Source organism: Paroedura picta, chromosome 8, assembly GCF_049243985.1.
Source record: "Paroedura picta isolate Pp20150507F chromosome 8, Ppicta_v3.0, whole genome shotgun sequence".
Classification (NCBI taxonomy): Eukaryota; Metazoa; Chordata; class Lepidosauria; order Squamata; family Gekkonidae; genus Paroedura; species Paroedura picta.
In genome coordinates, this window is record NC_135376.1 from 84,822,497 (window position 1) to 84,846,885 (window position 24,389).

The 24,389-nt window shown below is 45.9% G+C and overlaps 1 protein-coding gene across 1 annotated transcript in view; it reads right to left on the reverse strand.

Annotated features, from left to right (window-relative positions):
* ANK3 (ankyrin 3) overlaps window positions 1-24,389 on the reverse strand; it is a 493,966-nt gene that overhangs the window by 448,141 nt on the left and 21,436 nt on the right. The window contains exon 2 of the mRNA XM_077350673.1: window positions 5,981-6,019. Coding sequence (XP_077206788.1) covers window positions 5,981-6,019 — 39 coding nt within the window. The remainder of the gene's footprint in view (window positions 1-5,980; window positions 6,020-24,389) is intronic.

Here is a 24,389-nt window from a genome sequence, read left to right on the forward strand (position 1 = left end):
TGATGGTGCGGGGCTCAGCCCTGCTGCTCCTCAGCTGGCTGCTTCAGTAAACTCTGCTTGAGCCCAGGGTCCATTTATTATCCCTGCCACGCCTCTCCTCCGCTAAGAGGCCACTATAGAGCTACAGGAATGTGATCACATAATGGGCATTTGGAAGGCAGCCCAGACCAGCCGGCATTTCCAGAACAGGATTAATCATTTTGCTGCGTAACTGAACCGAAGTCATGCTTAAAAAAAAAACAAAAAAAAAAACCCGAAACAGTGCTTAGAATGCACTAGTCACTTCGCCTAATAGTCATTTCACAAAAGTAAATATGGGGAAATCAAAACTGCAAGCAAGGCATGAAACCATGACATTAGCAACGCCTTTGTACTAAGGGCCTTGGCCACCGAGGGCAGAATTACAGATTGCTATGAGTATATAGAACCTGCTGCTTGAAATAACGTTGCCAGGTCCACTGGCAAGGGATGCTGGGTGGGGAGATCTAGGCTGAAAAACTCTGAAAGTTTGGGGATGAAGCCTGGGTCCCAGCTTCAAGTTGGGAAATGGCTGAAGATTTTGAGGGTGGAGCCTGAGGGGGCAGGGGGTGGGGTGGGGAGGGACTGCTCAGCAGCCATAAAGTCCACCTTCCAAAGTGGCCATCTTATTCAGATGAATATCTCTCGGTTGCCCAGAGATCAGTTGTAACTGCAGGTCTCCAACCATCACCTGGAAGCTGACAGCTCTAGGGCAGTGACCTCAGTGGGGTACGATTCCATAGATTCACCCCCCCCCTCCAAAGCATCCATTTTCTCCAGGGAACTGATCTCTGTATTCTGGAGATGAGCTGTGATTCCAGGGGATCCCCAGGTCCCACCGGGAGGCTGGCATCTCTTGGTGCAGGGGTAGTCAAACTGCGGCCCTCCAGATGTCCATGGACTACAATTCCCAGAAGCCCCTGCCAGCGAATGCTGGCAGGGGCTTCTGGGAATTGTAGTCCATGGACATCTGGAGGGCCGCAGTTTGACTACCCATGTCTTGATGGAAACGAAGGCTAGGAGTAGAATTTCAACCTCCATCATGTTCAGTTCAATTTATCATGTCTCTAGAGGTCAATAGCTGCAGCTAGTGTGGATGAGGCAATGCACGCTGTAACCATCCCAGGATAAGGAGTTGCATCAGACTAAAAATTATGAAGGAAGAAATCTGTCCCAGATCTGCCATTTCCAGCAGCAGCCCTGAGTGCTATGTAATTTGTAGTTACAAACAAACCCTTGGCATATTTACACAGACGCAAGTCATCCCAAATCCTGTTGGAACTGCACCCGTGCAGGATTAAAGCAAAGGATTAATTCCTTTATTTTTGAAACATATTCCTAGGGAAGGAATTTCATTGAACTCCATGCTAGAACCGCACAGTAGCAAAAGGCTGCTTTTAAAATATGGAAATGATATTTTACATTTGTTAGTTGCGGACCTGTATTTGGAATTTGTTCATTGTTAACACCGAAAATGCAATTCAGTTGACACTAAATACTTTAAGACCTAACGAATTCAGGGGAAGAAGGATAAGCATAGTTTAACTGTCCCAAGGTGTTTAGGACTCAAAATGCTTCACTTTGTCTGGATTATGCTCAGAAATGTTAAAACTTTCCTCTACCGGGTAAAAAGACAGACTGTATTCGTGGTGGAAGGAAGGCCCAATATGAAGTCACGAAGACAGTGTTAAAAGACAAAGAAGAAGAGGGAGAAAAGTCAAAGGGACAATCATCAAATCTATAGGGATGTCACAAGGTCCCTCAATGGAACTGACACCAAGTCACAAGCTAATTTATTGCAGCTCTGTGGGTGTTTAAAGGCAAGAAATGAACAGAGGTGGCTGGCCACTGCCTGTCTCTGTGGCATCCCTAAATTTCCTATACAAATACTAGTCATAGCTGATTCTGCTTCAGTTCCAGGCTCCGAGGAGACTGGGCTAGACTAGGCTATCCAAATCACAGCAAGGTCCCTCGATAGTGAAATAGGGAAAGGGTTGGGGGCCTTAAATGTTGGGTTTGCATCTAATAGATGTGCATGATGTGCAGCAACACACACTTTAGATCTCAGTCCCAGTGTGCTGGGAGAAAGTCTTCGGCACTATCCAGAACCTGCAAGTAACAAATACAGTTATTGAGCCCCATCAAGCCAGGGTTATTTGAGGTTAGACTTGGCTGGGACAAGTCTATGCTTAGGGGAGAGCATGTTCTCAGGGTTCGCCGAAGAACCAAGGATGCGACACTGAAGGAAAAGAAAGGCCAGCCAACAGATGTGCATTCACTTACTAACTAATGCAATGCAAAGTTATTTTGCTTGATGTCATTATAACATCATGGTATTACAATTTAAAAAAAAAATCTTAATTGTTTGGACCCTTGCTGCCTGGCTTTACAGTTTTTAGAGAGGTGAGAAGGAAGGCATTGAACATGAGTCAGCAGTGTGGCTCGGTGGCTAAAAAGGCAAATGGGATTTGGGGCTTTATCAAACAGAGTATCATGTCCAGATCATGGGAGGTGATGGTACCGCTGACTCTGCTCTGGTTCGGCCTCACTTGGAGTACTGTGTTCAGTTTTGGGCACTCCAGTTGAAGAGAGATGTGGACAAACTGGAGGGTGTCCAGGGGAGGGCAACAAAGATGGTGACTGGTTTAGAGACGAAGACGTATAAAGAAAGGCTGGGGGAGCTTGGTCTGTTTAGCCCGGAGAAGAGACGACTGAGAGGGGATCCTTAAGTATTTAAAAGGGTGCCGTATAGAGCAGCTGCCGCAGCCCACTGCTGTTCAGTAAGGAGAGAGGGCGGCCCGAGGCCAATACTCATGCGCGGACTTGCCGCACCTGCGTGTTTGCGTCCAGTGGGGGAGCAAACGTGCGCACGGCAGCACTGCGAATGTGCTCATGCGCAGAACTGCCGTGCATGTGTGTTTGTGCCCCCGCAGGCACGTTTGCACCGACAGCCGCGGCTCCCTCTCCCCACCCTCCAGGCCGTGAGCAAATCGGCCGCCAAAGCTGCCCAGGGGTTAGGGACCACTGGTATATACGATGGAGCAGAGTTGTTCTCTCTTGCCCTAGAGGGGTGGACCAGAACCAATGTGATGAAATTAATTAAAAAGAAATTCCATCTAAACATCTGGAAGAAGTTCCTGACAGTTAAAGCGGTTTCTCAGTGGAACAGGCTTCCTTGGGAGGTGGTGGGTTCTCCATCTTTGGAAATTTTTAAACAGAGGCTAGATTGCCATCTGATGGAGAGACTGATTCTGTGAAGGCTCAGGGGGGTGGCAGATGAGCGATAGGGATGTGAGTGTCCTGCATAGTGCAAGGGGTTGGACTAGATGACCCAGGGGGTTCCTTCCAACTCTAAGAAAAAACCAAAAAAACCCAAAAAAGGGAATAGATAATTCAGGGCCCGGATTAAGCCAGGCTCGCCATTGATGTGGCAGGTGGGGTAAGCAGGAAAAACGCATGGAAGGGGGGGATTACAGCCCAAGCCGCATGTGCCTGCAGGGGCAGCATGGCACCCTGGGATTGGAGGCTGGCACAGCACAGTAACACACCACATGCCTGGCCAGTCCTCTCCTGCTGGGACATGGACGAGCATCCCACCCTCCCTTTCATAGGGCAAAGTTGGCATTTGATTGAGGAGGCACGGCTTTCACAGGGCCAGGTGGCCTTGGATGGGTCCAGAAGAGGTTTGTGCCTCCTCTGGCGTCCAGGGTGGACACTACCTTGGATAGAGAGAACAGCGGCTTGGGGACCCACATTCCCAAATGGGAATCAGTACAGGATGGGAACAAGCCATCGCCACAGAAAATTAGGGCAGTCGGCTGACTGCTCCGGCTCCTCACCTCCTGCCATACCACCCCTCTCAGGGCATTTTGTTAATAAAGTTGTGGCCTCTTTAATGCCAACATGTTGTGTGTATTTATTAGCCAGAGACTCCCACCCTGCAATTCAATGTAACAGAGGTAGGATGGGTTACAATGAGCAGGGGAAATGGATCATGAAAAGATGATTGTGTTGACAGTACATTCTGTGAAATCTTTCCCCAATTGTAGAAAGAGACTGTTTTCTGAAATTGCCTATAAAACTAGAACATTTTCTCCCATCCGAAATGTGGCAGGCATGAGGGCCTCTGATGAAAGGTTCAATTCCTGATCATTTCATACAAATGAGACGGAAAGCAAAGAGTGCCCCTTTGAAGCAAAGAAGAAATAAAATCAACATACTAATGGAAATAAATGAAGTAGTTGGAAACTTAATTTTTTAAAATTATGCATCTCTGCTAGCCCTTGCTTCTGAGTGCAAGGGCTGTAGCCATGCTCTGTGGTTTTATAATTTTCAGAAATTATTTATTCAACTAGTGAATCATTTTTCATGCTTCACAGCATAACCTTAAAACCTCCTAAACCTGGAAGGGCCGACTTTTACATTCTCAGGGACCTGCCATTCTCCAGACAGCAGTCTGAGGGAGGAGGATGGAAGAGAAGAGGGCATTATATTTTGCAGGCAAACTGAAATCCCATGAGAGGTTTAGGGTCCATCATAAAGTTGGCCAATCTGATAGGAGGGGCTTCTCTCTTTCTTGAAAAACAAGCCGTCAGGCATGACTGCACATAAAAATAGACACATTTATAAGACATTCAACAATCATACCATGTAATGATGTCTTTGTTTCTTTGTGGCTAGTGTGCATGAGGCAATGCACCCCGTAGCAATCCCAGGACGCATCAAACTAGAAAATATGGTGGATGAAATCTCCATTTCCAGCAGCAGCGCTGAGCTCTATAGAATCTGTAGTTACAGACCTAAACTTATGCATTTGTAATGTTCCCTCTCCTTTAAAACTGAGATGGCAGTCTAAAGTTTTGCTCAGCCTCTGATTTGTTAGAGCCTCAGGGGGGCAGGCAGACAAAATTGTCTGGAGGGCTCTCTGTAGCCTGGGGCTGTCGGCTGACCTTCCCTGTCCGCAATAACCGTAATTAGCTTTCCTGCTTGTTGCCGAGTGTGCAAAGAGAACGGAGAGAAACAGAGATGGGGAGGGAGACAAATTATTAATTTTCTATCCCAGTGCACAGTTTTTCATCGTGGCTTTAATTATCCCCCAGCCAAGTCACTGGGAACCATGCAAGGCAATGCCAGTTCTTTCAAAATAAAAATTAGCCTTCTGTAAAATAATGGGCCACCACTACAGAAATCTCTTCTGCATACCAATGAAGATTTCAAAATGGTAATTTTCTTAAAAAAAAAAACTGGCAATCATTTGTTTTAAGCAATTATGATGAAAGCTGAAGAAGATGGCCCTGAAGTTTATTGTTGGGACAGAACTTCAAGATTATCTCCATAATGGCATATTAAGATTCATGCATTGACTTTTTCACAACAACCCACTGGAGGTAGCCGTATAGTTGCAATAGAGAGACATCAGCTTACACTTGTGTGACCTTGAATTAGAAGCAAGGAGAAATCTTGCTAGATTTAGTATTCTTAAGGATTATTATGTATTCTAATGCAACAATGTGGTGAAGGTTACGATTTTCAGTTCTTCAGATGAACCACATTATCACCGCCAGTTTCAGAATATCTTAAATCCAAGCTCTCAAAAGGAGGGGGAAATCTCTTAAAAGGCAGACCTTCAACTCAAGTAAAATACAATGGACATGGATCCAAACAAAATGAAGAAAATCTCAGTCTCATTTAGGTCATCCTAACTTTCTCGAAAACTGAGATCAACATTGGTAAACAATGCTACTTTTCAACTAGATCATGACAGATGTGTAGAAAACAAACTTATGGACTGGACACCAAGGTTGGAAGAATAGAGAATATAAGACAATACTTTTAAGCACTAGACAAAAGACAGTGTTCTGCAGTTATCTGACAGTCACCAGCTTCTTTACAATTGATCAGTAAAGAGCAGCAGATAAATACTAAAACCAGTGTTAATAGCCAGCATAATTTTTTTATTTACCTTTCTTGGGCTTCTGGGAGGGCAGAGTCTGTGATAAACCTAAAAACAAATAGCAGAGGGAGAAGAATTAAAATAACCATGAGTCTATGACTGTCTTGCCAGTTGGAGAAAAAGTATCTATACAAATTATCAAGACAAGCAGCAATCAATTAAACATCAAATGCTTTTTAAAGCCAAAAGTACAACAAGCAAACCACAAAAAGTGGCTGGAGGAGAAGACACCCCATCTTCCAATCAGATGCAAGGAAAAATGGCCAGGGGCAAGAACATTATTTTCTGAAAATGACCTAGATCAGCGGTCCCCAACCCCCAGTCCGAGAACCAGTACCGGTCCGTAGATCAGTCAGTACTGGGCTGCGGCTCCCCCTCGTCCTACTTCCTGGTTGCTGCCACTCTGGCTCACCTTTAGTGCTCTCCAGTGGCCGCCATGGCTGGGGATCCCCCCTTGGCATAGCACTGCACAGCTGCAGCAGGCGGCAGGAAGTCAAGGGTGCCAGCGGGAAAGCAAGTGGAGCAGAGGCTTAGGTGGTGGCGGTGAAGTCCCTCGGCAAAATACTACCCCCCCGGGCTTCAGTAAAATTGTCAAGCATTGACTTGTCCCCGGTGATAAAAACGTTGGGGACCATTGACCTAGATGACACATTAGCCAGGCTTTCATTTGTGTGTCAGGTTTTGTTTGTTTGTTTGTTTGTTTTGCCATCAAGCCACAACCAACTTATGACAACCCTACAGATTTATGAAGGCAAGTATTGTTCAGAGGGGGTTTGCCGTGGTCTGCCTCTACGTTGCGACCTTGGTATCCCCTGGTGATCTCCCGGCCAAGTACTAACAAGGGCCAACCCTGCTTAGCTTCCAAGATTCTACACTATCAGACTAGACTGGGCCATCCAGTCAGGCAGAATTCTGAGACTCCACCTTCTGTTCCTAAACTTACCATAACCTCCCACCAGGAGGGAGGGAGGGAGGGAGGGAGGGAGGGAGGGAGGAAGGAAGGAAGGAAGGAAGGAAGGAAGGAAGGAAGGCTGCATTTTCTATTTTTGCCCCATTCTTTTCCATGCATGCTTAAAAGGGGGACAAGGAACTAAGGCTTCAACCTGTCTTCCTCATTTCACCCCCTCCTCGCAACATCTGAAGGCCAGCTGCCAATCCAGAAATTAGTAAAAAACAAACACTTAAACAGAGTTTTTTTTTCAGTAAACATCAAATTATAGATAAAATGAAGGAGACCAGCACTGGAAAGATACCTGCCCAAGATACTGGAGTGATGCTCTTAGAATAGGTAGTCCTAGACTGGAAGAATCAATTATCAGACTTGGTAGAGCCCCCCTAACACATTGTGACATTCATAGGTTCACATGCCAGTGACTCATGATATTTCCCTGGATGGGGTACTTTTGTCCAATGCAGTCGAAGCCCTTTTCGCTCCTTGCCCTGGCATGTCTATTTAAAAGAGCTGAGCTTAAGACTTTTCCCTGTCTGAGACCAAGAAGAGCCACACCACCAATCAGAGATGAAAAAACTGAGGTCAATGGACCTAGTTCAGTTGGAGGCAATTTCATAAGTCTGTTTAATCGCCCTGGTCACGCATTATGGGTATTGGGCGGGAGGGGTGTGTTTTAATGGAGAAGCAGGGGTTTGCCCAACTGTGATGTGACCTCACGTAGCCCCCACTCCATGCTGCCTAGAAGTCACCTGAGAGATTTGAAGCATTATGTACTTGGTGAAGCCATTCTTGTTTTAACACAGAAATAAAATCATACCGTGAAGGAGGAACAACGCAGCCCAAACTGGAAGAGGTTAGAGTAAGACAATAAAAGGGCTACAGGAAATTGGAAAAATATTAACCTTTACGCATGGAAAGGCTGCAGGTCAGGATGAGAACAAAATCTTTGCATATAAAAAAATCTCTGTTCATTTTATGGTACCTCTGGATAAAGGGCCGCAGTTTGACTACCCCTGCTTCAGGCTTTCAGACCGTAAGTCAAGGTTGTGGAGGTGTACTGAACCAATCTGCCTTTGACAGACTGGCCTACTGTGACATCAGAGGGAGGCTGTAACCTAGGAAACATTTTTTTTTTTTACCCTGGCCACTTTTTCCTCCTCTCTCAGTCTCATAGCAATTCTGTCTCTCCCGTGGCAGATTCCTCCCCCTCCGCTTTCCCAACCACAATGCTAAACCTTGCCAGTACTCAGTACAGCATACAGTACTCAGATCAGCATATAAATTTCACGCAGTCATTCTAATCCAGGCTTAAGGATTTAACCACCAGCTGACACATGCCTGCATGCCCTCACACAAAAGTGTGCAACTTTGCACACTATTTCTGAAGAGAGATCAGAGTTGTGTGTGTCCTGCATAGTGCAGGGGGTTGGACTAGATGACCCAGGAGGTCCCTTCCAACTCCAGGATTCTATGATTCTAAAAGCAGGGGCAGCCACCCTGCAAGATGCTGGAAAATCCCACACTGTTTCCAGGAGCTTTTATCTCTTCTTTTATCAAGTTTCTGTCTATTCAAGGTCAGCATGTTCTTTCGCATATCTTAATCAACTCGGGACTGGCCAAGTTTGGATCATTAGGCACATTCTGCTTATTGCTCCTTCCCGGCCTATTTAGAAGTCTGAGGAACTCCCTGCAGCTGTCAGTGGATGCTTTAATGGGGATGAAAAAATGCACAGGAACAAGTTCAGACTGACACGCTCCTTAAAAAGTCTGCTAAACCATCATCCTAAAAAGGCCTGAACATTGATGTGGTGGGCGCCAATGGGCTAAAGTCAGAGGGTCTGACAAGGAAGTCCTGGTGTTCAAGTGATGCTGCATTCCATTGGCTTCATATTTAGCCCTGACATGGGTGGCCTGGATTGGCCTGATCTCATCATGTCTCAGAAGCTAAGCAGGGTTGGTCCTGGTTAGAAGAAGAGGAGTTGGTTTTTATACTCTGCTGTTCACAACCCAAAGGAGTCTCAATTTAGTGGCTTGCAACTGCCTTCCCTTCCCCTCCCCACAACAGATACCCTTTAATTGTACTTTATGAACGCTGCAAACCGCCCTGAGACAACAGCCTGTGATATGGTTAGCTGGAGAAATGGTGACTGCAGGGTGCCCCCCCCCCCATCCAATGCAGGCTGAAACGCCCTTCAATCTTTTTCCTGAAGGCCCCTTCTCCCAAAAGGATGCCATGGTTCCTTTGGGCTGCTGCTTGAGGGCAAAGGCAGGGGCGAAAATCCAACATTTTGCAGGCACAACCCATGGAAATGTCCATCTGAACCTAGGCCTCCATTGATCCCACGTTTTATTTACCATTTGCTTTGCAGTTAGACAGTTGCGGTTCGGCTCATACTTGTCCACCACCTGCTGTAACCCAACATTTCTATTTCAAGCATTCCACCCCCCCCCATGACTATGGCATTATTGTGTTCACTGTGCACTCACATACAGATCTCAGCATATCAAGGTACAATGATGAACAAACACTCCTGCTGGTAAGGCCACTATAAGATATTTTGTCACCCAAAAAAGGAAGAGTTGTTTTTACACCCCACTTTTCACTGCCCAAAGGAGTTTCAAAGCAGCTTACAATCACCTTCCCTTTCCTCTCCCCACAACAGACATCCTGTGAGGGAGATGAGGCTGAGAGAGCCCTGATATTACTGAAGAAGAAGAGTTGGTTCTTATATGCCACTTTTCTCTACCTGAAGGAGTCTCAAAGCAGCTTACAGTCCCCTTCCTTTTCCTCTCTCCACAACAGACACCCTGTGAGGGAGGTGAGGCTGAGAGAGCCCTGACAAGACTGCTTTGCTTGGTCAGAAGAGCTCTATCAGTGCTGGGGTGTGCCCAAGGTCACCCACCTGGCTGCATGTGGGGGAGGAATGGGGAATCCAACCCGGCTCACCAGATTAGACGTCCGCACTCCTAATCACTACACCAGACTGCCAGTCGTGCCACCCAAACATCCCTGTTCAGTCCTGAACAGCAAAACATGGGCTAATGGAAGATTAATCCAAGAAACTGTCAGCTGTAACTTTATTGTGCTTTCTTTAACATTCCAGACCTTACCGAGGTTAATGCCTCTGCCCTCCCACTCCTGTACATGGCAACCGTGCATCACCTTTGGCAGGCAATCCTCGCTCAGCAGCATCACCACCGCAACCACAGCATCTGCCCTCTTTCTTCAGCCTCTCTAGGCAACCACAAGCCACCTCGTGGGTAGGAGCAAAAAAAAAAAACCCTGCTTAGGTTTGAATCTGTTCCCAGGCTTACCCCTTTGTGTCCAGGGTAAACCGGAGCAGGCAACTAGGGAGATGCCAGCAATCAATGAACTGAAGTCTTTGGAAATATATTGAGGCTAACTGAGGTGGCAGGAGGGGGAAGGCTCCAATTGGCCCCCAAGCCCTCTCCCTTCGACTGCTACTGCTACTGATCTGCCTAACCCACTGGGTCTCAGTAAGAGCTGAGCTGAGGCTCTTTTGCAGTTCCATCATTCCCTATTGTTGTTGTTATCATGTTAATGTTACTGGTGTTATAATGTTACTAGAAATTAGGCCCGCTGTAAGAAAAAAACAGTGGGTGCTAGCGGGCAGTGGGTGGGTGTGGAGGGAAGGGAGGGAAGGACGGAGGGGAGGTAGGCTGGCAGGCAGGCATGGAGAAAGGGAGAGGGAGAGGGAGAGGGAGAGGGAGAGGGAGAGGGAGAGGGAGAGGGAGAGGGAGAGGGAGAGGGAGAGGGAGAGGGAGAGGGAGAGGGAGAGGGAGAGGGAGAGGGAGAGAAAGTGAAGGAGAGAGAGAAGGAAGAAAGGAGAATAAGTGATGGGAGATAGAATGGGAGAAAGAAAGGCAGAAGAGAAATGGATGGATGGGAGGGAGGAAGGAGATTAAGGGGTGGGTGGTTGCATAGAAGGAAGGAAGAAAGGAAGTGGTCTCCCTTAATCTGAATTCCTCCTCAGCACTTGCATTGCCAATTTTGGCTTGTTCGTGTTAAGAACTGGTTTTTGGTATTAGAAATATATATTTTTTTCATGGCAACTGTGCAAAGTATTAAAAGGCGAATTTAGTTCTTGGGCGTTTCAAAGCAGGAGGATTCATTTACATTCTCGCTCTGTACAGTCAACCATCCGTCAAGCCTAATAGCGATTTGGCTATAATTGTGAGGAAGTGATGGGTTCCTCCTGTGCAAATGCGAGTCTAATCTAATTTTGTCCCTGCTGTTCCGAAATTACAAGAGCGACGAGATGCAAGAGCACAGGGAATCTGTAGCACGTTTGACTCAGCATCTCGCAACTGGTTGGTAATCCATGGCACAAAGGCATGGCCGGGGGGGGGGGGGGGGAGGGGAGAGAGAGAGGAGGGAAGGAACACCTTGCTTTAGTAAAGATCCCCAGAAAAGCTATTGCTCAGACAGGCACTCAGGCAAGCGGTTGTTGACAAGGCTGCAATAAATACAGGTGATTAATCCCTACTGTACCAGCTCACGACATGCTTATGCACCACCATGGTAGAGCAGGTTTCCTATGCCGTAAATCTTTTGGGGAATTTAGAGAGTGCCTTGCAAATACACCTGTTTTCAGAAAGGGGAGAGGTGGCTCTGATAAACATGCAAAGTTCCCTGAATAATTGCCAAAAAAACCCAGCGAATATTTCCCCAATATTTTTATGGTGAACGAATAGCATTGATAGAAGTTTCTGTGTGCATGAACTAGGGTTGCCAAGTCCCCCCCCCCTCCCATTCCCCAGGCACTGCAGGGGGATGGAAACATAGGATTGCCAGATCCAGGTGGGGATACTCCTGGAAATTTGGGAGTGGAGCCTGGTGAGGACAGGGAACCCAGTAGGGTACAAAGCCGTAATGTCCACCCTCGAAAGCATCCATTTTCTCCAGGAGAACTGATCTCTGTCGTCTGGAAATGAGCTGGAATTATGTGGGCGGAGATTCACAGGTCCTACCTGGAGGCCAACATCCCTAGTGCTCACAAATACTTGCATGTCCAGCTTTTCCCCTTCTTTACACCCAGGGCAAGAATTGTTGGAATATAGCAGTGTCATGTACACAAGAATGACAAAAGAAGATCCTGCAGAAGGCAACAAGGTCTAGCTAGACAGAACTGCAGGGAGTTCTTCCTTTCCTAAGGGGCTTTTCCTTGTCTGTCTGACGAATCACAACAAAATATGAGTCCAGACCGAGGAAGAAGGCATGCACTCAAAAGCTCATGCCTTGAATAAATCTTTGTTGGTCTTAAAGGTGCTATTGGACTCTGATTTTATTGTGCGGCTACCCACTTGAATCCATCTGAAGAATGGCATTCTTGGGCTTTTTTCTCCGATGTTCTAGAAACTGTGACTTTTTCAGATGCCCATGGACTACAATTACCATGTGCTCCTACCAGCATGTTCCTCTCCATGTTCCTCTCCACCCCCACCCTGACATGAGGCCCCCCTAGAAGTGATAGCCTCGTTACCATCAGAATTACTCAATTTGCCAGCTATACTATGACAGCTGTGGAACAAATTATATTTTATTGTGTTCTCAGAGTTTTCGATGTGCTCCATTGTTGGAAACTGCCCCAAGCATTTCACTGGGGAGAGGCAGTCTATAACTTGAATGATGGATAGATAGGACAGATGGATGGATGGACAGACGGACAGATAGTTCAATAAATCAATAGCTTGATAGATGAATTGATCTGGAGAGCCACAGTTTGTCACCCTTGATCGAGAACGCTCCCTGAACTAGCAAGGCAGCTAAGTTTATCTCTTCTCTTCCTGTCCAGTTTGTCAATTCTATAAATAAAATCTTTATTACTCTTAACCAGTTCAGTGTCCTGGCAGCTGCCAACAAGAACACTGGGATGTGGATCGAGTAGCTTGCATGTCCATGAAAACAAGGTAGCTCAGCCCAGTGAAGTCAATATAACACAAGAATTCTCAAGTGGTGCAGCTAGCCCTGTTGAGAAAGGCACAATGTTCCAAAATGGTATCCAACCTAGAGGCAATCCGGGAAAAGATATTGAGGCATTGACTGTAGTCTAAGCAGAGGATCTTCAATGGCCCACAATCTCTTTTGTAAGGGTGATTGTTCCTCCATTACCCCCATCAACCCAGCCTCATTTGGAATAAGCTTTGACTTTGCTCATGGCATTGGTGTAGGTTGGGTTGCCAACCTCCAGGTGGTAAGGAAAAAATGGCCAAAGGGTAATAGAAAACTGTTTTTTTTTTTGGGGGGGGGGGGGAGGAGAAAGAAATGAAGTTGTGTTTGAAGGTGTTTTAATGATTCCCTCAAGATGGGAAATAATTTCTTTCACAATAAAGTTTTTTCATGAAATCAGTTTTGTATATTGTAATAAATTCTAACAAAAATGGAATCATGTCACCTGATAAATATTTAACAAATTTTAAATATATATATTAAAAATTAATTTCTCCTACCCATTCAGGAAACCCTTCCAGGGCTTCCCGATGCTCTGGTTGAGAAAGTCTGGTCTAGGGGACAGGGCTGAACCTATCCCTCCTTTCCTCAGCCTTGCAACTCTGGGAGGGGAGAGGGGGGCAAGCAGCTTTCCATCCCCCCTCTTAAAGCTTCCTCTGCCCTACCTATGTTGCTGGGTTTCCGGTATGGGGAGAGGAAGGGAATGGTATTTGTAAGTGCTTTGGGTCTCCTTTGGGTAGTGAAAAGCAGAGTATTTGTTACTGAGCCACATCCCCTGCCCAGCTCATTTTTCTGACTGTAAGTGCAACGGATAGGGATTGGGCAAGGGCCAGCCGGCCTCAAGAGTTCCTACATCACCTGACGCTGGCAGGGACTCACAGCAAATGCCAGCAGAGCTCTCCGCCAAATCTGCTGCCTTGCCTCATCAGGATGGAATCCCACCAATGGAAATCCCCCTGCACACGCGGCAGCACTCCAGCCAGTGCGGAAGTGGAGCCCTCATGACCGCTTTCATAGTCTGCCATGCAAATAACTAAGAACTTGGTGGGGAGAAGGGAGGGGTAACAAAGGATTGTCAAATTCTAAATGATGCAATCGTCACTGTAGGAAGCAACTGCACCAGAGGGTGCAGTGATCCTTGGTGTTACGACTGGCCCAAATGCAAGAAGGGCACAGGATGCAAATTTATCTTTCCTTGCATAAGACACTAGTGCAGGGTCCCCCAAAGTGGTGCCCATGAGCACCACGGTACCCACAGACACCCTTCTTGGTGCCTGACAAGGGTTTGTAGAAAGTGGATGGTCCCCGTGGGGCTTTTGCCCAGCAAGCCTTCTGATTGGCCCCTGGAATTCTGACTGAATGTGCAGATTTTTAAAAATGATGCTTTGATCGCAGTGGCCACCACAGAACAAGGATCTTCACTGTGTGACTAAAGGTAAGCTGCAGTTGTTTTGTAACTGGTCCTGCCTCCTGCGGCAGCCATTTTGTGGCAGCCACTTTGTGGCAGCCATTTTGTAGCAGTGGCCATTGTGCTGTGTCAGAGTTCAAAAAGGTGACCTCGGGCTCAACAAGGTTGGTGATTCCTGTTGCGGTGTGTCCACCAGCGTAACAATCTTGGCAGAAGGAGACCGCACAATCCATGCCATGAATCCAGAGCCCTTCCTTCTTTCCAGGGGAACAAACACAAAGCTAACATTTCTGATGACTTATTTATAGGTAAGAAAATGATCTCAATTCTGTGGATCTGAGAACTAGACAACAAAGAGAAAATTAAAGCAAAGCACACACGTTGATGCTCCAAATATGTCCTAAGTCAGTCCCCAAGAAGTCAATTATCTGTCTTCTAAGAGAAAAACTGTTCTTGATCTCACTATAAAAACACAATCCCTTTACTTGTGCCGGCCTGCAGAGATGTCTTCAGCTCTTGGCCTAACTTGACAACCCTCATGGAAAAGTTTCATCCTACTTTAGTTGCTCACAACCACCAGAGCTGCAACTAGGGCATCTAGGTTGAAAAATTCAGAACAATCTACATCAACTGGGTTGAAATGAGATAGGCCAAGATGGGCAGCCCTGTTAGTCTATCTGTAGAAGTTTAAAAGAGCAGGAATCCAGTAGCACCTTAGACTAATGAAATTCACGGCACAGAAGGAGTTTTTGTAAGTCACTGCTCACTTCAGCCAAAGTCTTTAAGGCAGGTTTGCTCAAGCAGGGTTTCCTAAATCCCTTGGGTTTTCCGGACAGCCTTGGAAGGATATCCTGAACGGGTAGGAATTTATTTTTTATATTTTTAAAAGAATAACTAAGCATTTATTGGGTGAAATAACTATATATGGCCACGTTGACCTACCCACTCCCTCCCAAAATGGCCACTGATGCCATTTTGGGGAGGGACCCCAAGTGGGCGTGTCCACAGCTGTGCTTCCCAACCACAATCTGTACACTTCTGGGGTTTCTTGAAGCCTGAAGAATGTTTCAGGGGTTGCTCAAAGGTAAAAAAGTTGGGAAAGGCTGCCATGAGGTACTCCTGGAGGCTTGCTCTGCTGAAGCAGACAAAGCATCACCCGTCACAGTTTTGTCCCCTGGAAACTCTATTATATGGGAGGGAGTCAGAGGAAGAGGTTTGCTGGCCTGCATTTTTATAAGGCATTAGTTCTTCCTAGCAAATGAAATGGCAAGTGGAAGTGACAGGACAGAAAGTAACATTTGGAAATTACTGTCACAATTAACACCTAACATTTGATACTGATGCTCTTTCCAACCAGAAGGGAGACATTCTCAACCGGAGACGCTGTCAGCCTCAGGCTTCACTCCACACAGAATACTACCAACTGGCCAAATCTTGGCTCGGAAGTGTCAAAGGGGGCTGTGAGGAAAGGCAGCATAACTATGGGGGCTGCACAGGGGAGAAGTCAAGGTTAAATAAATAAGACTGCCAACCTCTAGGTCAGGGGTAGTCAAACTGCGGCCCTCCAGATGTCCATGGACATATGGAGGGCCGCAGTTTGACTACCCCTGCTCTAGGTATTAGAGTTGATTGCCAGAAAACAGCTCAGTTCACCTGGAGAAAATGGCTAATTTAGAGGTTAGACTCACCTGCACTGGATCCTGCCAAGGCCCCCCTCCCCAAGCCCCTCGAGTCCCCCAAATCTCCAATTATTTCCAAATCCAGAGCTGCAAGCCACTAAATGACACAAGGGGTTGAGGACCACAGCAATGAATTTCATAAATTAAAGCAATGTACAGCCACATCTTCAGACAAAGCGACGAATAATGTTCTGTTTATTACCCCAGTCTCAGCAACCGTGGAAGCCTGTATCACATCCTTCCTGTCAACTTTTTAAAGAGCTACTTTTCTGGCGCAAGCCAGATGACAGTATTCACAGACCGTCTTAGTAGGCAATGATCATGCACATGCTGTTCTACATTAGAATGTTCCATAAGAACATGGCCATGCAAGATCTACTTTTATTAGGGCCACACGAAGGTTCACTGAGAGCACGATGTTGCATTCCAACAATTGTCCAGCCAGTTAATTCTAGAAGCCTAGAAACAGGGCATGAAGTGGGTGGTATGCCTCTATTCTTTATTCTCCAGAACCCCAGAATTCAAGTCTTCTGCAAGATTCTCATTATGGAAGAGAAATGAGAGTTGGTTTTTACGGCCAAAGGAGTCTCAGAGCGGCTTACAATCACCTCTCCTTCCTCTCCCCACAACAGACACCCTGTGAGGTAGGTGAAGCTGGGAGAGCTCTAACAAGATTGCTCAGTCAAAACAAAACTATCAAGACTGTGACTAGCCCAAGGTCACCCAGCTGTGTGAAGGACTGGGGAATCAAACTCGGCTCACCAAATTAGAGGCTGCCACTCTCAACCACTACACCATGCCTGCTTTCTCCAGCTCGATGTGCGGGAGAAGGGATGTCAAAAATCAGGGAAATCTTCCCTGTCCCCACCAAATGTTGTTTAGTTAGCCTGTAGTTTCTGTCAAGAAATGCCAACATTGCATAAAGTGAAAGAGAATAAAATGAGGAGTTACAGGGCTTTTTTCTTTTGGTTATATAAACTGGGCGGGGAAAATAGCTCATGACCTTGCCCCAAGCAACAACAAAAAAATGATGCCGTTATTCTTACATGCATTCTTTTGAATTTATAATGGCTGCTCTGTTTTATCAGCTGGGTTGAAAAGACTGTTCCGTGACTCTTGTCTCTGTCTGCTCTGTATCTTTGTATCTTCAGTTGCCCCTTTGCACAATTAGTGGCATCACCAAGGACAGCCACCCTTCCCCTTTCCCTTTTTCTCATCTGCAGAATTCAGAGGTGCAGTTGGGGGCAGCGGTCACTCCCCCTCTGTGATACAGGAAAAAACCATCTTTGGCATCATTAGGCAAGTAGGATGCCATTTCAGATTTCAGCACTAGAGGGGCAGAGGGAAGGAGCAAGGCCAGCTCATAGATATTGCAAAGGCTGGGCGGAGAAACCCACAGTAAACAAGATTCACTGTATATAATGTTCAGTATCAAGCAGATTCACCCATTGTTTAAAGCAGGCTTTCTCAGCCAGGGTTTCGTGAAACCCTGGGGTTTCTTGGCTGTCTGGGAAGGGTTTCTTGAATGGGTGGGAGTTAATTGATTTTTTTAAATTATATATCTTTAAAATTTGTTAAACATTTATCAAGTGATATGGTAATGTTGATCCAACCACCCCACGCAAATGTTAATGATGGGGTGGAAAGGGGAGGAGCTATGCTTCCCAACACAGCAATGCTTCCTAACCAGATTCTGTACAATTGTGCCACTTCTGGGGTTCCTTGAGAGCCAGCTTGGTGTAGAGGTTAGCGGTGCGTACTTCTAAACTGGCGAGCTGGGCTTGATTCCACACTCCTCCACATGCAGCCAGCTGGGTGACCTTGGGCTCCCCACAGCACTGATAAAGCTGTTCTGACCGAGCAGTGATATCAGGGCTCTCTCAGCCTCACCCACCCCACAGGGTGTCTGTTGTGGGGAGAGGAAAGGCGACTGTAAGCCACTTTGAGCCTCCTCCTCCTCCTCCTTGAAGCCTGAAGAATGTTTCATGGATTTCTCAATGGTAAAAAAGTTCAGAAAGGCTGGTTTAAAGCAAAGATATGTTATGCCAGTGAAATACAGAGATTATTCCTACTCAGTTGTTTGCACGATGTTATATCTAATTGTTAACACATTAACAGTGTTATATTTGCCTGTGTAACTCTGCACCTTTCCAAGGCCATTGATTTGGGAGGGTATAACTCTGCTAAAGAATGCCTCGCAAGACACCTGCATTTTAAACAGATACAATGGTTTTAGCACGTACAGCTTCTCAACGCATAATCATGATATGACAAGATGCTCTCACGGGCATTTTCTCATCTCCATAACTGTTCAGAGTTCAGTGGCTCTAATGGTCAAGCACATTGGCCGTGTTTATAGAACAGCAAGTGTCCAGCAGCATTTTAAAGACTAACACAATTTGCAGCAGGGAAGAAGTTTTCTTGAGTCAGTGCTCAGTGGGCCAAAAATCCCCTGCCACAAATGTTGTTGGTCTTTAAACTTGCTCATGTCTTCAGCTACAGACAGACTAGCACAGCTTTCTGTCTTGATCTATCTTCATAGTTGCAGAACCGCTCTGTGATTAGAATTGGTGAATTGCTCAGGGCAATATAGGTCACTCCTGAAGTATAACAAAATGATCTCAAATATGGGGAAAGGAGGAAAGATTGAGACTGTCAACCTCCAGGTGGTGTTTCAAGATTTCCTATGACCACAAATTATCTTCCGCTGAAAGAGAAAAGAGAACCTGGAGAAAACGGCTCCTTCAGAAGTGGATTATATAATCCACTTCTGAAGGAGCCGTTTTCTCCACTGAAATCCCTCCCCTCCCCAAACCCTCAGGTTCCACTCCTAAAACCTCCAGGCATTTCCCAACCTCAATCTCGTAACCCTATTCCCTTCACTCTAAGTGCTCTCCCTGAGTTCAGGGATCAACCCAGGTCTTCCAAGAACGACTAGGGCTTTCCAATGAAGAATAACAGCACAAAGGCCAACACAAAACGTTACATGCAAACTTTATTTAGAAACTCAAGGAGATTGAGAATTTTGTTCCTTAGTACTGCCTTTCTCCAAATGGGACCTGGGCATCTCCTGAAATTACAGCTCATCAGACAATAGTACCCTGGAGAAAATGGATGCTTTGGAGCAGGGGTAGTCAAACTGCGGCCCTCCAGATGTCCATGGACTACAACTCCTATGGGCTCATGGGAATTGCAGTCCATGGACATCTGGAGGAGCACAGTTTGACTACCCCTGCTTTGGAGGGTGGACTCCATAGCATTGCACCCCACTGAGGTCCCTGCCCTCCCCAGGTCCCAGCCCCAAATCTCCAGGAGTTCACATGAAATCACAGGCAACTGCCTTATGCTGAATCCGAACTTAGGTACATCAGGGTTAAAATGGCCCATTCAGGCTGGCAGTGGGTCTCCAGGCACAGAGGCCTTTCACATCACCTATTAATGGATCCATTTAATTGGAGATGCCAGGGATTGAGCTTGGGACCTTCTGCATGTCAAGTCGATGCTCTGCCCATCCCTGTTTCCCAACCCACAGCCAATGATTTGACTGCCAGCCACCTATGGCCCATGTTCAGGGGGACCCAGCAATGCTAGAAGGCCTGCCTGGACCCCCATCACCCCCAGTTATTGGGCTTTCGGACTGAACAACATTATTTTCATTTTAAATCTTGACCATTTCTAAAAGCAAGATAGCTTTTTCTCTGTACTTAGTCATAAAGCAAGGGGGCCAGTCCAGAGGCAGATGCTAGCATGGAAATATTTAAGGCTGTGAAGCAAGGGTAGTCAAACTGCAGCTCTCCAGATGTTCATGGACTACAATTCCCATGAGCCCCTGCCAGCGTTTTCTGACATGGGCTCATAGGAATTGTAGTCCATGGACATCTGGAGGGCTGCAATTTGACTACCCCTGCTGTAAAGCATAATATCCCTGTCAACATGTGAAATATACAAACTCTTTGGAACTGGAATTAAAACCTCCACAGGGGGAGAAAATGAAGATGAATTGCAACCGTGTTTTTAGAAGAATTAATTTGAATATTGCTATTTTCATCCAAAATGGCTCCATTCAAAGTCTAAAGATAAATACTTAAGCTGCGGATGGGAGAAGAAATATTAATTACCAGGGAGCTTTAAATACTACTGTAATATTTCATGCTTACCCGAACAGATCTGTGAGTTGATATACCAAAAAGTACATAATGGTGGAAAGTAACCATGGAAACACGGTACAACTACACATTTTTCCATGGCAACCAGGCCTCCATGGAATACTAATGAGTGACCATGGCAACAGGAAGTTAAAGAAAGGATGTCTGGAGACCAAAATATTTCATGTATCATTTATAGAGAAAAGGAAAAAAATTACTTCAAGCAAGAAAGATGAAGATTTTTATGGTCAACGTGAAATAAATAAATACAACCCCAACCCAAAAAACTAAAGCAGATCTTTCATTTTGTTGGGTACCATGGACGAACACATCAGCTTCCAAAACCAAACTGAGTTCCATACAACCTTTTGAGATACTAGTCTAGGGATCTCCAACCTGTTGAAGCCTGAGGCACATTTGCAGTTCTGACATGGTGGCAGCCACAAAATGGCTGCCAAAAGAGGTGGAGCCAGTCACAAAATGATACCACAGTTTAACACAATGCAGACCCTTGTGCTGTGGTGGGACCTGCTGCTAAAGTGACATTTTAAAACATCTGCACAATGAAATCTCCACTAGCCAATCAAAAGCCTTGCTAGGCCAAAGCCTTACCTAGTCCCACCCACTTCTTAAAAACACTTGGTAGGGGCCAGAACAGGTATTTGTGGGTGTCATGTACCATGGGTACCCCATTATGGACCCCTGTACTAGTCCTGAGGCACTGTATGGAGGGAAAAATTTGAAAAACAAACTAAAGACAAGTGGCAAGTCACCCTATAGCCACATTAAAACTGTTTCATATTTCTGACCACATAAAATCAATGGGTGGGCCAGCTAAACTCCACACATGTCGAGGGAAGAGCTGTTCATGGCCAACAGAAGCTGCTTGCAGGCAGCTCTTGGGCATGAAGAGTAACCAGAAGCATGAATCTGTTCCTTGTGAACATTTGTGAATAACAACTGGGCAGTGTATCTTCAGTGGCCAGATATTTGGGAAGAGGGACAAAAGTTAACTCTATTCACTTTCTCCACCCCATACTTATATTTTCAAACACTGCAATGCTATGCGCAGTTACTGCAGTCTATGCTCATTGATATCATTGACGTTACACTGGAGTAATTCTGCATAGGATTACACTGTAAATTTCCACTCCCACCCCCACCCATTTGTCTTTTTCTAAAAAGTCCTAGAATCCACGGTTGTCCAAAGCATATTGACAGAAAGGCAAGATATAAATATATTAAGGAAGCTGTGAGTACTTATGATGCTTAGAGAATGCTCTGGATTTTAATAAGCCTGCAGACACTTTTAGAGTTATAAAACAGGTAACTGGGAACCATATAAAATGCTTGAATATGTATGTAAAAGTGTATGTTTGTTCATTTGTACACACACCCACACCACTTTAAACATTTAAGGAGAAAGGGACAGAAGAGTTCAGTTCCTAGAGGAGGCCAAGGAAAGTGTCAGATAATTAGATAATGACTTCGACGCATCCCTTTGGGCAAGAATCTGGCACCAGCTGAACTTCCAAGAGGCACCCACATGGCTGTTACACCCTCCCTTAGGGAGTGGATTTGGTCTTCCGGTTTTACAGAACAAGGTTGTCAGAGAAGTCAAATTTTAATTCACAGATCAAGAGCTGGCGTCTAAATCTGTTCTGCGGTTGAAACTCAGGAGAAGAGTTATCTTGACCAGAGACAGCCCACAAGAAGACAGAACTTGAAACGGATCCTCACGAAATCTCCCTCCAGAAGCAGGACTGATAACTTCCGAAGAGGGACGGGATATTTCCCAGCATGACAACGGATTTCCAGGCTGCAGGCATCATTTCCCTTTGAGAAAACAGCTGTTGTGCAAAGTGGAGACAGTGGCATTGTGCCCTGATGAAGCCCCTCCCTTCCCCAAGCCCTGCCCTTCCCAAGGCCCACCATCAAAACTCCAAGAATGTTCCAGCCTGGAGTTAGCAACCGTATCTAGGAGGCAAACTCTGATCTTATGACTCTGGCGTATGAAGCCCGCCCCTTTTCCAAGGGGAAGGAATCATGGGAATAACATCTCCATGTGAAGTGTCCACTACAAATGTTTCATCCTGGGGAGCCCTGACCTAGGTAGCCCAGGCAAGACCAATCCCGTCAGGAGTTTAGCAGATCTGACCCTGGCTAGTATTCGGATGGCAGACCTCCAAGGATCTGGGTGGCAGTTCCTCCAAGGAACAGTGAGGGCCATGATGCAGGGCCAGGAAACGGCACACCACGTCCAAACGTCCCTTGCCTGGCTGCCGACCGTCCTCAGGTCTCCTGGCTACACGACACACAGCATATGATCATCAATAATAAATTTCATCATGGGCCTAGTGGAGGGGAGGCTTGGTATATACACTTGCCTGAGAGGAGACACAGATCAGGTCACACCTATTAACTCAAGCCAATAACAAGGGGGCAGCCTTATGTTGCAAATCTTATATGAGCAGATAATATTTTGCAGCTGGAATTCCGTACCTTGCTCTCGATAACCACGTTTCTTGATCCACCCCAGCCTGTCCTGTGCAGGGTGGCCTTCAATAGACTAAGCGCCCCCTTGTCTTGGTAGTTTTGGGGGGCCTCCCTCTCTCTTTCAAGAGTTTTCCATTATCAAAGGTTGCTGTCTGCCTGGAAATGCTATCATTTTTCTTGCCCTTCCCAGTGTTTATCTGAGTGGTGTTGTTTCACATTTTACGTAGTTTTGGAACCCTTGTTGTTGTTGTTGTTGTTGTTGTTGTTGTTGTTGTTGTTGCTGTTTTGTTTATTCCAGCAGGCAATTCAGTGTAGTATGCTAGGGCTGTCAGGCTGTGTGTTCCCCGTTCCTGCCAGAGTCACAGGCAGGGAATGCGGAGATACAGCCTGGGAAATTCCTGGGGATTTGGGGATGGAGCCTGGAAAGGAAAGGGACCTCAGTGGGATACAAAACCATAGAGTCCACCCTCCAAAGCATCCTTTTCTCCAGGGGAATGGATCTCTGGAAACGAGCTGTAATTCTGGGGCAGGGGTAGTCAAACTGTGGCCCTCCAGATGTCTATGGACTACAATTCCCAGGAGCAAATGCTGGCAGGGGCTCCTGGGAATTGTAGTCCATGGACATCTGGAGGGCCGCAGTTTGACTACCCCTGTTCTGGGGAATGCCCAGGTCCAACCTGAAGACCGCAATCCCTATGGTACACTTGGAGAATCCCTGTCCAATCATGCACAACAAATATTATCCTTTGCAGAAACAAAGACGGATCGAGAGAAATGTTGCCTCCCTTTGCCCTTATCTACTTGACAACTCGTACCCAGGCTCATAAAACAAAACACACAAAAGCCAGAAAGCAATTAACATTTGAGGGGAGGGAGTCAGTTGGAAGAATTAGCAGAGTTCAGAAGCCCAGAAAACAGGAAAATACAAGGACCTTATCTCTTAAATTTCAACATTCTTTAGTCACATGCGTAATACTACAGCACCATCCACTGGCCTTTTTCCTACATTGCACAACTGCAACCGGGATTTTCCCCACAGTGCTACATAATAGAACTGATAACAGCAACACAACATGGAGATGTAAAAGTTACAGTGTTCTAATGTTAAATGTTAAATATTTTACTATTACTATCTACCCTGTCATTCGTTCACATTCATGATGTCTCCTTGTACCGTATCATGAATTTATAATGTAAACTGCCCTGAGCCGCAAGGAAGGGCAGTTTATAAAGGTAATAAAATAAAATAAACAAACTTTAAAAAGAGAGAGAACATAAATATTTAGGGAGAATGACCAGTGCAAGAGACAGCTAAAAATGGCACTAAACCATTAAGAAGAGGAAGACTTGTTTTTAAGACACCACTTTTCACTACCTGAAGGAGTCTCCAAGTGGCTTATAATCCTTCGTCTCCCCACAACAGACACTCTGTGAGGTAGGTGGAGAGCTCTGACTAAACTGGTCTGTGAGAACAGCTCTAGAAGACTGTGACTAGCCCAAGATCACCCAGATCGATACATGTGGTGGGCTGGGGAATCAAACCCAGCTCTCCAGATTAGAGGCTACCAACTCTTGGCTGCAACACCAAGCTTGCTCTCTCTCTCTCTCTCTTTTGATTTTTGCCTAAACATTTAACTTTTATTAGCATTTTGACTTCAAACTTCTCCATTTTGGACAAATCAGTCCAGCTGCAAACGAATGCCTGGTGTGGTAAGCAATAAGTGAGGAGAGCTGCTATTCTGAGGGGCTTCCAAATATAACCGACCT